The 16,820-nt window shown below is 39.7% G+C and overlaps 1 protein-coding gene across 2 annotated transcripts in view; it reads right to left on the bottom strand.

Moving 5' to 3' along the window:
- Positions 1–13: 13 nt before the first annotated feature.
- LOC139940396 (UV-stimulated scaffold protein A-like) overlaps positions 14–16,820 on the bottom strand; it is a 21,821-nt gene continuing 5,014 nt past the window's right edge. For both annotated transcript variants that reach the window (XM_071936623.1, XM_071936622.1), the window contains exons 3-15: positions 13,385–13,538; positions 12,457–12,633; positions 11,573–11,693; positions 10,996–11,391; positions 10,366–10,478; positions 9,596–9,848; positions 8,512–8,800; positions 7,925–8,071; positions 4,877–4,937; positions 4,200–4,322; positions 3,976–4,072; positions 3,477–3,678; positions 14–2,189 (exon numbers count right to left, since the gene is read on the bottom strand). In XM_071936623.1, the coding sequence (XP_071792724.1) occupies positions 2,099–2,189; positions 3,477–3,678; positions 3,976–4,072; positions 4,200–4,322; positions 4,877–4,937; positions 7,925–8,071; positions 8,512–8,800; positions 9,596–9,848; positions 10,366–10,478; positions 10,996–11,391; positions 11,573–11,693; positions 12,457–12,633; positions 13,385–13,538 (2,224 nt within the window). In that variant the 3' untranslated portion in view covers positions 14–2,098. The remainder of the gene's footprint in view (positions 2,190–3,476; positions 3,679–3,975; positions 4,073–4,199; positions 4,323–4,876; positions 4,938–7,924; positions 8,072–8,511; positions 8,801–9,595; positions 9,849–10,365; positions 10,479–10,995; positions 11,392–11,572; positions 11,694–12,456; positions 12,634–13,384; positions 13,539–16,820) is intronic.

The raw sequence follows: 16,820 nt of genomic DNA, 5'->3' as shown, positions 1-16,820 counted from the left end.
GGTTCACCAGCATACGGAGCAACTTCTGGCTCCGATACCGCCATCTTTGTAGACTTGGCTCAAGACCAAATCCTGTGAGAGTCTAATCTAATCATTGATTGTTTAAACTGCACTCTCAGTACACTTTACATAGTGACAATTAAAAGTTAATGTTAAAAAGTTGAACAAGTTGGTCACAGCAGAGTCTAAAAAAACACCACGATCTTGTACTTTGGATGAAGGAAGTACCTGAACATCACCACACTGACCGCGGCAGCACCATCGACACAGTCTTAAACTTTAATGAGAACCAACTTTACCAGAGTCCTGTTATTTTCAGTCCCATGGTATAACATCAGAAAACTCCCCCAACCAATGCCGCGCCGATAACAACATTTTGAAGTAAGAATGACAACCCTGTCAAGTCCCATTCATGGGACCACATTTTGACAGCAGTTATGCTTAAAGACCTCTCGCACGAGAACGGGACTCGAATCAAGTCTACCATCTTTGTAACTATCACACACGTAGTAAATGCCGCTGTGCGTGCAAACAGAGGGCGAAACTAACCTTCGCAGAGAAGTGATAACAACTTTTATGAGCGACAGAGGGTGCCATTGTAAATAATGCTTTTTGTTTTGGCGAGAGAGGGCCATTAAATTTCAACACTGTTGAGAATCGTAGAAATTAAACTCTTTAACCGTTGCACATTGAGTTTTATTATCTCCATTTTATGTTTATGAAAACAAGTACTATTCAATAATTATTATGGCAAGATCTCCTAAACATTCATAATAAAATACACCAAGTCGGACAAGTCTATCGTCTGGAAATAAAATGTACAAGCAGTTTGAATAACTTATAAAATCACCTGATAAAATAAAGTTCCAGAGCAAAGCTAGGGTCGAAATCTAAAAATCAATAAATCCAACAAAAGGAATATTTAGTTTTCTTTTATAGTTTATTTATCAATATGTACACATTTCTCCCTATGCATTAAACATTGTTGATACAACATACATACCACATTGGTGTTTTTGTTTTTTTTTGTTTTTAAAAATTCATGGATAATTGCAGAGATAAATAGTATTTATCATTTGTAATACATTATTTGTTTGCAAGTGAACATTTTAATCACTTGTAATAAAAAAAAATTGCAAGTGAACATTTTAATCACTTTGTAATAAATTATTGTCCAAAACACACTGAATTTGTTTTGTAAATTACACAATAACATTTTCAATGTTAACATTAGGGTGATCTGTAAAAACACAAACATATTTGAATCCAAGCTTGTTTTAAGGGTGTGAATGACTTTGGTGAAATGGAAAATAAACAATGCTCACAGATTTGAACATAACCTACATGTACATGTAGTATGATATAAAACTTCCCTTGAAATACTTATGCATGAAAACTAAAAATGTTTTAAAGGCAGTGGACACTATTGGTAATTACTCAAAATATTTATTAGCATAAAACCTTTCTTGGTGACGAGTAATGGGGAGAGGTTGATGGTATAAAACATTGTAAGAAACGGCTCCCTCTGAAGTGCCATAGTTTTTGAGAAAGAAGTAATTTTCCACGAATTTGATTTCAAGACCTCAGATTTAGAACTTGAGGTCTCAAAATCCACCAAATTAATGCACACAAATTCGTGTGACAAGGGTGTTTTTTTTCTTTCATTATTATCTCGCAAGTTCGATGACTGATTGAGCTCAACTTTCATAGGTTTGTTATTTATGCATATGTTGAAATACCCTGTGAAGGCTAGTCTTTGACAATTACCAATAGTGTCCAGTGTCTTTAAACAATATTTGGAGAGTCAGAAATTTGACATTTGAATACAGTGAAAACCTGAAAACCTGAAAACAGTGATAAGGTTGTTCACCATTTCCTTGTGGCTACAGTAAGTGAATGAGCTCAATGTTAACAGGGTTGTTATTTCGTGTGTAGCTTGACTCACACACAAGCGCATACTGATCTTCGATGACTACCAATGCTGGCAACATGTTTTAAAGACACCCAGACTTCAAACTCATTTATAAATTCATCAAACATTTCATTCCTTGGATTTCATCCCAAATGAGAAGTAAAAGGCAAGGAATTGAACCTAAAACTACCTGTAGTTGAAGTTATTTCCAAACTTGTCTTGATATCGTCTCTGCTCCATCTTGTTCATAGCGTTGGCGACCCTTCGAAGGGAACTCCTGCAAAACATAACAGACGAAGAACAAACTCTATGATGTATATTTGTGTTGAGTGGAAAATATTACTAAGCAAATTTGGTTGTCAGGACACCAGTTTTGTAAATGGGTACCTGTGAGGGCAGAGCTGGTTCTTGTGATTGATTTAGCTGAGTAGCGCATATTAATGTTGCACAGGCTGCATACTCCCCACAGGAAGCTTAGATGGTTTAAGGAACGAATTAAGGCCCAGTGACCAGGGGTAATAATAGTGGAAGCGCTTTGAGACGCCCTCCAGGTGTGAAAAGCGCTATATAAAAACTGGTTATTATTAATATTGTTAGTTGTGGCAATGTAAACAATATTACTGCATAAAGAGTTTTGGCTGCCAAGCAGACACAGGTTACCCGCCAACTGTATATACAGTCATGCAGTTTACCACAACTACTACCCTAGCAACTTTGCAAGATTTGTGTTTATTTTTATTTTTTTTTTCATTTAGGTGTGAAGCCAAGAACTCTCCGAAAAGTGAACATAATCACTGTACTAGCCAAGAACCAAATGGAAACAAGATAAAGAATGGAGTTTTAGATGTGGGAGAAAAAAAAACCAGATAATTATTCCAAGGAAAACCCACAATCAGGTTGGGACTGAAAACCCAATCCACATAGTGCCCCTGGTAGGATTCGAACCGGCGTCCCTGAGGTGGAAGGCGAGAAAATAAGCCATTTTGCCAACCCGGCAACCCTTGTGCACCCTTGTTAAGGGTTCACCTGGGACTCAATTCACAAAGCTAACAAGCACAGAAAGCGCTTACCACAGAAAAATCTTCCTTAGCAGAAATAGGTAACCAGGGGTGGATTTCACAAAGAGTTAAGACTAGTTACTCGTCCTAACTTAGGACTACCCTTAAGTTTTTCATAGCTCCTAGGACTAGTCCTACGCTAGGACTAGTCCTAACTCTTTGTGAAATCGAACCCAGCCAAAATATTGTTTATGACTATAACCAGGGGTGAATTTCAGAAAGAGTTAAGACTAGTTACTCGTCGTCCTAATTTAGGACTAGCCTCAAGTTTTTCATAGCTCCTAGGACTAGTACTACGTTAGGACTAGTCCTAACTCTTTGTGAAATCGACCCCAGCCAAAATATTGATTGTGACTGGTTCCAGAATACTTTTTGCTCAGCAGAAAAAAAATGTTAAGAACCATTTTCTGCCAAACAGCTTAAAACAATCCCTTGTAATAATGACAACATGAAACAACGGAACCAAATATATCCAGACAGTAAGCAGAATTAACAAATGATCTTACTTGTTCAACACTTTCTTTCCAAGTCTATTGACGCTGGTGTTGGTGGTCTTCCTGAGGTCGGTGAGGTTGGGGTATTTCTTGGCCTTCCCTTTGCCCTTCTTGCCCCCTTGTCCCTTTCCGCTCGTTGAGGGACCACCGAGATCGCGACCCAGGCCTTTCTCGATATCTCTCTGGAGAGATGGATCACTGACCAGAGCCTTGGCTGTTGGATCAAATAAACTCAGACCATTAGAACTGGACTTGGAATTTGAAGATCTTATTTTTTATATTTTGTTTTATTTTTTTTTTTTTTTTTGGGGGGGGTAGGGGGGGTGGTAAAATTACTTCCCTTGTACTTCTGAGGAAACTTGGGTTAGCAAGAGATTGAGCTAGAACCAGAAGAGGTGGAGTTACACAAGGGTTTTCTGTCTGCAAAGAAGTTTTCTTTCTTTCTTACAATAAGGAAATGACATATCCATTAAAGTGGAAGGTGAAGGTGAAATGACTGTGGCAGGTCTACCTTGTTTTTGTTGTTCTTTTGTCATCTGGAATTCTGGTTGATCCTCTTTTGGCTTTCCTTTGTCGTCTCGAGGAACAATTTTGCCATGAAAAGGACACTGAGGGGGAAAAACAAATGAAGGATGGTTGCGTGGCGTTCATTTGAGCCAAGTATGAATGGCAGTATGCATTATCACTGGTTAGTTTCCCTGGTGATTGTAAACAAAAGTCAAAGGTGAACTTTACCTTGTACCTGTCCATTCGGAGACACAGTTTCCCAGAAGGCAATGGGGCACGGCATGTCCATTTGACGGGTTCAAACTCTCCGGTGTAGTTAAACACGCGGGTTGTCAGACTGTCTTTAGCATGCTGGGGGATAGAACAAAAAGGAGGTTATTCATAAATAACAGGTTTTTCACTTTTTTACAGCGCATTCAAGACAAATTGTCAGCATCACCATTGTGATTTGTATTGTCACATCACACTTTACTAAGCAACTACCATTGATTGGGATCAATCTTAGTTTCTTGTGAATTTTATCACTTTGTAAAATCGAGCCCATGACACCCTTGAGCCAGTTGTGTGAACAACTTGACACAGTGGAGTGGTCTTTCAGCCGCTGAACTAACAGTGGACAGTGAGCTCCACAGAATAGAAATTTAATTCTCTCTGCAATAAATTTGCTTAAAGGGGTTGGCCCCGGTGTTCCTGGTTTGATTGGCAGCATATTGCACCACAGCACCATGTAAATGATTACATGGTGCTATGTAAAAGGAGTAGTTCTCATAATTCAAACGTAATCCCATACACCTTGCAGGAAAAAACTGTATGTTAGAGCGCTTTGAGCGTCACTGAGTGACGGATACGCCCACTATTATAATAATTATTATTATGCCATTCTCTATTAACAATTCAATACATACCTCCATGATTTTTACTTCATCTTGTACTGAGGTACTCCAAACCCATTGCGCTGTCTCAGGCCTGGAAAATAAATAACATGGATTAAAATGTTGGCAATAGAGAATTATAAACAAGGGCGTGTACCTCGTTAACTTTACACTTAATTATCTCTAAGCCTCAGTAGAAATCCTACCGCTACATTCTTCCTTAATTAAAATATAATCCAAGTGACACTTGTAACACTATGTACTTAAAATTGTGGCGCTGTACCAACTTGACGTTCCGATCAGTATCCTCAGAAGATGATCAGAGCATACTGATTGAAAACCACCGAGTTGTTTACACCACATCGGGTCGATTTCACATAGAGTTAGCCTAGGAGATAATACAAACTTAAGGCTAGTCCTAACTCATCCTAACTCAACACTATTGGTAATTGTCAAAGACCAGTCTTCTCACTTGCTGTACATGTATGTCAACATATGCATAAAATAACAAACCTGTGAAAATTTGAGCTCGATTGGTCGTCGGAGTTGCGAGATAACTATGAAAGAAAAAAACACCCTTGTCACACAAAGTTGTGTGATTTCAGATGCTTGATTTTGAAACCTCAAATTCTAAACTTGAGGTCTCAAAATCAAATTCGTGGAAAATTACTTCTTTCTCGACAACTATGACACTTCAGAGGGAGCCGTTTCTCACAATGTTTTATACTGTCAACCTCTCCCCGTTACTCGTTACCAAGTAAGGTTTTATGCTAAAAATTATTTTGAGTAATTACCAATAGTGTCCACTGCCTTTAACTCTTTGTGAAATCCACCCCAGTTCCTTTTAGAAATACATCACATTGGCTTTTTTTTTTTCTTGTATAAATGCCATTACAAAAACCTTGTTAGTCACAAGATTTTATCTCCGCAATTTTTTGATATTTCAACAAGCCCTACTGTGTACAACATCATAATGAACTATCAATAACATAGGCCTAAGCTATTTTAAATCAAATTCATATAAATTGTATGATACGTACAGGATTTATACATGTAGTATACTATAGCATAGTATGTAATTTGTTTTGTTACAACATATACAGTGAAATGCATTTTTGATTTTGTGTGTCTAAAAACATTGGAATACATGTACCATTAAATCATACAAACTAACAGCCATGTGTACACAATTTCAAAAAGTTCTTAAAACAATAAACAAACAAATAAAGTACTAAAACAGTAAATAAATAGAAGCAAAAAAAATAGTAATCCATGATTCATAATGAAAACTGCAGTCACATGTTCACAATAAAGAACTGCAATCACCGAGAATACAAACGGCTGTTGTTAAAAACTCTGCAATGTACGATACAAAACAGATTTGATTAATCGATATGGGTCACAGAACAATAAAGAACTGCAATCACCAAGGAATACAAACGGCTGTAGATAAAAAACTCTGCAATGTACGATACAAAACAGATTTGATTAATCGATATCGATACCAGAACAATAAAGAAGTGCAATCACCAAGGAATACAAACGGCTGTAGACAAAAACTCTGCAATGTACGATACAAAACAGATTTGATTAATTGATATTGATATCAGAACAATACAGAACTGCAATCACCAAGGAATACAAACAGCTGTAGATAAAAAACTCTGCAATGTATGATACAAAACAGATTTGATTGATCGATATCAGTATCAGAACAATAAAGAACTGCAATCACCGAGAATACAAACGGCTGTAGATAAAAAAATACAATGTATACAATGAATAATCTACTGAAGAAGACAACAAAATAAATAAAAGAGAAGTGAGTCAAAACAATATTTATATTCAATGACCATCATGAAAACAAAGCAATATTTAGTTGAAAAAGTTCATTTGAATTTAAATATACAATCACTAGTAAAAATAGAGAGGGAAGAGGGATTGGAGAAATATGCAACAACAAGAAGACACCAAATATCAACAAGCAGTGAGTTAATTTAAAACCACATCAATATTCAATAACCTCGAAAAAAACAAATTAATGTTTAGTAGGCAATGTTCATTTACAAAATATACAATGCATTCAGCTGCTGTAGAAATAGAATGGGGGCAGGGAACAAAAATAATTAGAAGAAAGGGACAAAAATCAAAACAGATGCATAATCAAAACATGATAAATACAAAACAATGTTTAGTCGGAAAAGTTCATCTGAAAAAACAGTGCATACAAATTGTAGAGAAAGAGGAGGGGAGGGGGAGGCAGGGACATCAAATGAGGACAAGAAGATGAAGAAAATCAATCAAGAAGTACAATCAATAATCATTCATCACATATGTGTGTATATATAAAAAACAATGCTTTGTATGAAAAGTTCTTTTGAAAAAACAATGCATTGATCACTTGTTGTGGGGAGGGGGGGAGGGTAGGGGTACATGGACATAAACCAAACAAGAAAATTGCAAAAATTTAACAAATAGCAAAATCAAAGCAACATCATCATCAATACAAACACTGTTTAGTCAGAACAATTCATTTGAAAACAATGCATTCATCACATACTATATTATACATGTAAGTAGATATGGGAGTGGCAGCAAAACAAACAAGCAGCTTCAAAACATCATCAATGACCATACAAATCCAAAATTTAGTTGGAAAATTTCATTCGAAGAAAAATAAAGCAATGTATAACAGTTTTAGAAATAGAGGAGGGGGGCATGAACATAAACAAAAAGATGATGAAAATCAAACAAGAACAGGCCTGTATGCTTTGTTATTGAATGGGCAAGAGCACCAAGGCAGTTTCCCCTTGGCAAAGGGCACCCTGTAAGAAAATTGTTGATCTGTACTAGAGCATTTAAAGTGCAACAGTGCAATGACCAGGGGGCATCGAGGCAATCGCCTTCGTTGCCTCCGTGAAGTTATCAAGCCCGAGGAAAGCACAATAAAAACATCATCAATGACCATCACAAATACAAAACAATATCAAGTCTGGAAAGTCCATTTGAAAAAAAAGGGAAAAAAGGAAATTAAATGTAGATTTCAAGACCCTATAATTACAAACAATGAAGTCAACTTACAGCATGACCATCGGAGCTTCAATATTCTCTGGATTTGCCCAGTGTTCCAGATCGACACCAAACGGCACCACTGGAGCCTTGGCAAGCAGCTGGCGACGCTGCTGCTCTTCGGCCGTCAAGGTCTTCGTCTCAGTTGATCTCCTCTTCCTTATCATGTTAATGTTGGTAGCAAAGAAAAAAGTATAAACAAAATTTAGGTTAAAACCTTGCAACTGGTAAAGTGTACGATTAAAATTTCAATAATATAATTTATTTTTACCGTAACACCAATGTGAATCAAGCACTATATACTCAGTACTTCTGTGAAAACTAATCCACAAAAATGCAGATCACAAGTAATAATACTTGGTTTCTTATATAGCACTTTAGAAAACCCCTAAGGGGTGTATCAAAGCACTCGGTGTTATTTCCTGCAAGATTTGAGCAGCTATGTATTGAAGTATGAGACCTATTTCTCTATAGCACCATGTATTGGTTTACAAGGCGCTATGGCACAATAAGCTGCCGAGCAGACCAGAAACACCGGGGCGAGCCCCTTCTCTTCATAAGTGCACTGGGTTCTTTTACGTGCATTATACAACACTTACTTGACAGGAAATTGCTCTCTGATAACACGCAGTCTCTCCTTCATCAATTTGATGGTACCGGCTTGAGACGCCGGATCCGAGAGAACATGTTGCGCCTCTCGTAGAGGATGCCACTCGCTACCTTTAGCCGCCCCGCTGCCACATGGTGTGTTCCAGGAATCACCGCCAAGTGCCAAGCCGAAACTTGTTGCTGGTAAGGTTTCCGCGTTGAGGTGTTTGAATTTATTAATTGAACTTGAAGAGGAGGAGGGTTGGGACTCTTGGCTGGTGCTCGGTAAAGGATCCAAACCTTGTATGAAGAACAAGTTGACACTTATAAAAAAGGTGATGACTGTACACTGCTAAAAATGGTATTCTTGAAATAAGAAAAACATCTTATTTTAGGAAAATATTTCTTGTGTCACTCCCTAGAAAAATCAGTTTTTCTTATTTCAAGAATACAATTTTTTGCACTGCAAATAACATTACAAGATGACAGCATTTTTGACATTGACCGAAAGCATGCATGCATTATTGAAACCTTCACTTTTGTGTAAGTCCAAAATTGTAAACAAATTGATTCAACCTCAAAAACAAAGACAACAAACACAAACGGAAAAACATTTCAAACAAAAAAACAAAACACACACAAATTTTGAAAAAAGACAGTCATTTAGTACAGGCACTGCAATCTCTGGGCCCATAACTCTGTTTGAACAAAATATATCACTTAAACCAGGCATTGTATTTGGTCGTTGGATAAAAGTGGTAACATTTCATTCAGCACAATAGCTAACCTACATGTTCATATGATGTAGGCTTTAGAAAATTTGTTAGCCTTTTTTCAAATTTTGTATTGTTTTACGAACGACAACCAAATTAAATCAGACTAAAGTAAGAAGAACATCATGCATCTCCTCTTGAGTGGGACTCGAACCAACAGCATCCGAATTAAGGTGCCGGTGCTCTACCAACTGAGCTATCTCGCCCTATGTTGGCCGTCTCCCTATTTTGTCAATATCTTTACTCCGTTGCTTTGAGTCCCATTCTAGTCTATTTTCCATTGTTCAATCCCAAATCATTTAAAAACAAAAGGCTCTCTCACCATACTCAGCTCTCAGATGATCAGGGATGACGGGTTCGTATCCCTCCTTGACAGGAACATCTTCAAATTCTCCTCCATCGCTGTCCGAATCCTCCCCATCAACATCGCCCACTTGCAACCCTCGCCTTTCTCTTTCTGATTTCTTGCGTTGGACTTTCAGTTCGGCCTGTTTAGCCAGGGCGTTGATCAGGGCCTGCTTAAGGTCTATGCAACGTTTTAGTTGGTTGACATTTTTGCCACTTTTGCTGAAAACCTACATCATTTGAATTCAAACAGTAAAAATTTGCTATTATTTCTTTCTTTGAAACGCTTTATGCATAGAGGTATTTATTCTGTAAATATTTGAATTAACAACAAAATTCTTATGTGGATTTTTACGCATTGCATGGCAAGGTATCAAATCAAGTGGTAAGAATGCAGGACTTGTAATTCCAAGGTTGTGGGTTCGAATCCCCAAGCTAAACGCTGATTTTCAATGACTAGAATATGTATTATTGTCTAGTTACTGAATCACAACTTCTTGATTTGTGCAATTCATAATCCTAGACTTTATTAAAGCAATGTTTGTATGAGAGAGATTGGCCACTGCCAGCTTGGTGTTCATATCCCCTTGTGGGAGTTTGCTGAGTTCCCTTAACGGGAAGATCATCTAAATAAACAAACAAACATGAAATTTGGCCCTGGGGGAGTAACAACTAGTCATTTAGTTCAGTATGCTCTGATTGTCTTTGGGAGAAAGCTGGACTCTAATAAAAGAGTTAATATTGTACCTCCATCCAGACTGCTAGGCGAGGAAGATAAGCTGAGGAAGCAAGACGGTTCATGTCTTCTAACGTCGTCAAGATGTCTTGATTATCCTCATCTTCTTGTAGCACCACACCCTCTGCATTAAGAAAATATAAACATCCCTTTCAAGATGATTTACAAATTCTTAATTCCTTGTCGGAGTCGAACTCCTGTCAAAGGTACACCTAATTCAGACAGGGGCGCTAGAGTCCTGCCGAACCAAATAGATTATAAACGACTCTAGGACGACCCAAATAAATTTTGGTTTCAGACAGGCAAACTTAACCATAACATTTACATTGGCTCGATTCATGACAACATTGTAGTCTGAAACCAAGATGATCAGGAGTCGTTCCAAACGACTGAAACAGTCGATCTTTCAACTTCTAGCATGTCCAGTCGCTCCTGTTTCAGACATCAAACTCTTTAAGCTTGATTTGGCACGACTCAGGAGCTCCTGTCTGAAACGGATGTGAGTTTCTTTAATCCCCCAGTCTTCTTAAACCCAACCTCCAGAGTGGCTTCAGGATTCTCCCCAGGGTTTCTCACAACTGTGGGGCATTCTGGACCCAAATTTTGCCTTTGCCTTTGACCATGATTTGAGATTGGTTTACCTGTGTTGATACTGATGTCAATATTATAATTCCAAGATGGCAGTCCATGCTGCTGAAGGAGACTTGCATCTTTTCCCTCCTCTTCCGTCTCCTCCTCCTCCTCGTCCAAACTATCCTCATCCTCCTCCTGTTCCATCTCGTCTGAAACGTCTTCTCCATCATCATGTCTTGAAGACTCTCCATCATTTCCTTTTAATTTCCCCTTCACTCTTTCACCTGACAACCCCTCCGAATCAATAGTTTTCCCTTTCTGAGTAGCAGAACGTGACTTGGTGCTGGGTGATACCATTTTGTTTGAGGGGACATCAGTGTTATCAAACCGAGATGGGTTGGGTAAAAGCAACTCGAAGCAGTTCTCGATCTGTGTTAGACACTCGTTGATTTCGGGAATAGTTTCTGTTGAAAATGAAACAAGTATTTCCACTAGTTTTAGAAAAGCCATCATCAGGATATGATTTTAAATATGTGATCCTTGTGGTCCCGTCACGTTTGTGCATGCAGCATCACAAGTGCGCCCTCTAGTTCTTATACATAATTCTATGATCGTAGCCCACTCAGAACGAGGTTGGTTACTCACCTTCCATATCTGTCAGAGCCTTGCTGATCTTCTGTGCCATTAACACCTGCATCTTGGCTTGCCGAGCTGCTTGAGCACGACGCTCTGCTGCAGATCGGGCTTCAAGATTCGCAAAATCCACCTGAATAAAAACAGCCATAAAAACATATCAATTATTCATGTTGATACCAACTGGTGGCACTGACTAGGCATCTTCTGTGGTGAACTGGCCGATGCCCGATGATTGAGCAAGATGCCGAACTCATTGTTTTTTAGGATACGCGGGGTAGGCCAACGTATGGTACGGTGACTGTAGATCTCAGCCAGAGAAAAAATAAAAAATCAGGGCCCAATTACATAGAGTCGCTTCTAAAGCAGAACATTATTGCTTGGATACCAGTCACAAAATGGTACAGGTACAATGTCATATGTTAGTTTGGCTGGTAACCTCATTCCGTTAAGCATAATTTTTGTGCTTAAGCATCTCTATAAAAATGGCCTCTGTGTATTTCCAGGCCAGAACATGCAGAAAGCTCTAGTGCTTCTGTTCAGCAGAGTGTGGGTTCGAATCCCGCTCATGACACTTGTGTCCAAGACACTGAGCAAGACACTTAACTATAATTGCTTCTCTCCAGCCAGGGGTAAAATGGGTACCTGTTAGGGCAAAGATGGTTCTTGTGATTGATTTAGCCGAGTAGCGCATATAAATGTTGCACAGGCTGCATACTCCCCACAGGAAGCTGAGATCGCTTAAGGAATGAATTAAGGCCCAGTGACCAGGGGTAATAATGTTGGAAGCGCTTTGAGACGCCATCCGGGTGTGAAAAGCGCTATATAAAAACTGGTTATTATTATTATTATTATTATTATTATTATTATTATTATTATTATTGTTTTCAACATACCACTTTATTGTACTTGAGGAAGCCATATCCCAGAGCCAGCTTCTTGTAGGCCTTCCCGTACTTGTTATTCCATTCTTGTACTGCTTTCAGTGTTTGCTCTTTGAGGAGCTTGGCCGCTGCTTTAGGAGGGGGTAGTGGATAGTCCCCAACTGTCTCTACGGTCAACGCTAAAAACTCCTGCAAGTCAAACATATTGAGATTAGGTCTCTCTAGGTGTACAGTGTGCTGAGAAATTTGAATGTGGTGCAAATAAAGGAACACGTTGCCTTGGATCGGACGAGTTGGTCAATAAAAAGCGTTTGTAACCGTTTGTTATAAAATGCATATGATTTGAGAGATGTTTTAAAAGTAGAACACAATGATCCACACAAATTTGCCTCGAAATTGCGTGGGTTTTCCCTTTTACTTTGCGAACTACCATGGTCGGCCATTTATGTGAGTCAAAAATATTAACTTAAAAGCCGGCTTGGTAACAAGCATTGGAGAGCTGTTGATAGTATAAAACAGTGTGGAAAACGACTCCCTCTGAAGTAATGTAGTTTTTGAGAAAGAGGTAATTTCTCACTAAAATAATAAAAGACTTCCAGCTAGAAGTCTTTTATTCTCATCTGAAAGCACACAAATTCGTCTAACAAGGGTGTTTTTTCTCTCATCATTTTCTCGCAACTTCGATGATCGATTGAGCCCAAATTTTCACAGGTTTGTTATTTTATGCATATGATGGGCTACACCAAGTGAGAAGACTGGTTTTTGACAATTACCAACAGTGTACCTTCCCTTTAAAACAACAGGTATTTTTATATAACAGTCTTTGTGCATCACATTTTGGTAGCTGTAGCCTAAGCCAGAGCCTGAGTCAAAACAAAAGTTTCTAAGAAGGGCCCTTGATTAAGAAGGGCCCTTGATTAACTTTACGGACTCAAATTACCTGCATGTCAGCCACGAGAAGTTCCCTGAAGCGGTGCGAGCGGTTGAAGAGCTCGTTCACAATCTGGAACGACGAGAGGCGGATTTCGGCATGCTCCTCAGCAAGCTGATTGGACAAGAGATGGAAGGCGTGCTCGACATAAGCATCAGAAATCCTCATGGAGTGAATCAAGAAAAAGGATACATTAACGAGGTGGACAAAATTACAATTTACTCATCATGAACTTACTGACAATTTAAAATCACTGCAGTTTTGATTGATCACATAAACTATGCCAGCCTGCAACAAGATATCATGTGGTGAGCAGTCAACCCACCTACTATTAGAGCGGCAGCCCAGAGCACTTTGGTTAAAGGAACGAGGTACCAATATTTGAGTACAGGAACATTTAGTGGATAACCTGACATAATCAGATATGGATGTCTGCCAGGGACCCCCCGCTGTGTGTAGCACGTGGACCCCCAACAAAGAGGCAAAATAATGGGCTGAATCAAACATTCTAGGTACCACATGAAATCAAGTGGAAATGGTCATTAACATCATGCTTAGTAAAAAATATCAACCGCCAGACAAATTGTCTGCTGCATTAGGCCTGCCAGACACCCCCTCCCCCAAATATTTAGTGTACAAACCTATGGGTTGAAATTCACCAGTTATCAAATTACCTCAGATTTACATGAAACTTTGTTTAACTGTTCCACTATGGCTAAAATGAACACAAACCAAAAATTAAATCCATACTCCAAATCGTTTCCGAGATACAGCCTCTTAAAAAATGCTAAAATCTCCCCCTTTTGGCGCTCCGCCCCCGAACGACCGCGCGTCGTGGTGATATTCTTTTCAAACGTTAAGAGCCCGTAATTTAATTACGACACCAGCTGTGTGGCTAAAAATTGTATGCTATTTAAGTTGTGGCCCTTGATTCATAATTTGGCTGCACTGGGCCTGACAGACACCCCCACCCCCGGGGTAAAACATCGGAGGAACAACCTAAAACCAAATTGAAATTACCAATAGTCCTAATGCACAATTCTTAACAGAAGACAATATCAGCCGCCAGACAATGTTTTGCTGCATTGGGCGCGGCCCGACAGACACATATACCCTCCCCGGGTTAAACATCAAAGGAACCACCTGAAACCAAGTTGAAATGACCAATAGCAATAATCTTAATACAAGTATCAACTGCCAGACAGCAGTTTTGCTGCATTGGGACCGACAGACACCTCCCCTCCCCTGGGGTAAACATCAAAGGAACCACCTGAATTTAAGTTGAAATGACCGAAAACAATATTCTTAATACAAGTATCAACTGCCAGACAACAGTTTTGCTGCATTGGGCCCGGCAGACACCTCCCCTCCCCCTGGGTTAAACATCAAAGGAACCACCTGAAATTAAGTTGAAATGACCGAAAACAATATTCTTAATACCAGTATCAACTGCCAGACAACAGTTTTGCTGCATTGGGCCCGACAGACACCTCCCCGTCCCTGGGGTAAACATCAAAGGACCACCTGAAATTAAGTTGAAATGACCAATAACAATATTCTTACCACCATTATCAACTGCCATACAACAGTTTTGCTGCATTGGGCCCGGCAGACAACCCCACTCCCCCGGTGTGGCGGTTTCAACTTTCCGCCGTGTTCAGTTTTCCGAATGACCAAATACGGTAACATAGCGTCATGCGACACCTGCGCGCAGCAACCGAAAGAAGTCAATACTGTTATGCTTTATTGAGTCCCGGAAAACTGAATACGGCGGAAAACTGAAACCGCCACACCGGGTTTTACGCATCAGAGGAACCACCTGAAACCAAGTTGAAATGACCAATAACAATATTCTTAATACCAGTACCAATCACCAGACGAAAGTTTTGCTGCATTGGGCCCGGCAGACACCTTCCCTCCCCGGGTTAACATCAGAGAAACCACTTCAAACCAAGTTGAAATGACCAATTTACACTCTTCTTAATACAAGTATCATAACACGCCAGACAAAAAATTGGTGCATTGGGCACGCCAGACACCCCCACCCCCTTGGTTTAAGAATATTGTTATTGGTAATTTCAACTTGGTTTTAGGTCGTTCCTTTGAAGTTTAACCCCGGGGTTGGGGAGGTGTCTGCTGGGCCCAATGAAGAATCATAAAAATGTCTGGTGGTTGATACTTCCGTTTGTATTAAGAATATTGTTATTGGTTATTTCAACTTAGTTTTAGGCGGTTCTTCTAAAACCCGAGGGAGTGGGGTTGTCTGCCGGGCCCAATGCAGCAAAACTTTCGTCTGGCAGTTGATACTTGTATTAAGAATATTGTTATTGGTCATTTCAACTTGGTTTCAGGGGGTTCCTCTGATGTTTAACCCGGGGGGGGGGGGGGGGGGGGTTGTCTGCCGGGCCAAATGCAACAAAACTTTCGTCTGGCAGTTGATATCTGGCAGTTGATACTTGTATTAAGAATAATATTGTATTGGTCACATTTCAACTTGGTTTCAGTGGTTCCTCTGATGTTTAACCCGGGGAAGGGAGCTGTGTCTGCCGGGCCAAATGCAGCAAAACGTTCGTCTGGTGGTGATTGATACTGGACGTCAAAGAATAGTGTGTTTGGTCATTACTTGGTTTCAGGTGATTCCTTTGTTTAACCCGGGTAAGGGAGGTGTCTGCCGGGCAAAACATTTGTCCGGCGCCTGATAATGTCTTGTGTTAAGAATAGTGCAAAAGGCCTTGGTAATTTCAACTTGGTTTTAGGTCGTTCCTCCGATGTTGAACCCCGGGGGTGGGGGTGTCTGGTAGGCCCAATGCAGCCAAATTATGACTCAAGGGCCATAACTTAAATAGTATACACCTTTCAGCCGCAAAGCTGGTGTCGTTATTAAATTACGGGCTTAACGTTTGAAAGAATACCACCACGACGCGCGGTGTCGGCCGGGGGCGGAGCTCCAAAAGGGGGAGATTTTAGTATATTGTAAGAGGCTGTATCTCAGAAACGACATGGAGTATGGATTTAATTTTTGGTTTGTGTTCATTTTAGCCATAGTGGAACAGTTAAACAAAGTTTCATGTAAATCTGAGGTAATTTGACAACTGGTAATTTTCAACCCATAGGTTTGTACACTAAATATTTGCGGAAGGGGGTGTCTGGCAGGCCTAATGCAGCAGAAAATTTGTCTGGCGGTTGATTTTGTTTACTTAGTATCATGGTAATGACCATTTCCACTTGGTTTCATGTGGTACCTAGAATGTTTGATTCAGCCCATTATTTTGCCTCTTTGTTGGGGGTCCATGCGCCACATGCAGCGGGGGGTCCCCGGCAGACATCCATATCTGATTATGTCAGGTTATCCACTAAACGTTCCCGTCGTCAAATATTGGTACCTCGCTCCTTTAACCAAAGTGCTCTGGGCTGCCGGTCTATATGTGACCATTCAATATCATCC

This window comes from Asterias amurensis, chromosome 8 (genome assembly GCF_032118995.1).
Source record: "Asterias amurensis chromosome 8, ASM3211899v1".
NCBI classification, from domain to species: Eukaryota; Metazoa; Echinodermata; class Asteroidea; order Forcipulatida; family Asteriidae; genus Asterias; species Asterias amurensis.
The sequence above is the reverse complement of the archived record's forward strand: the minus strand, read 5'-3'. Positions and strand labels throughout refer to the sequence as shown.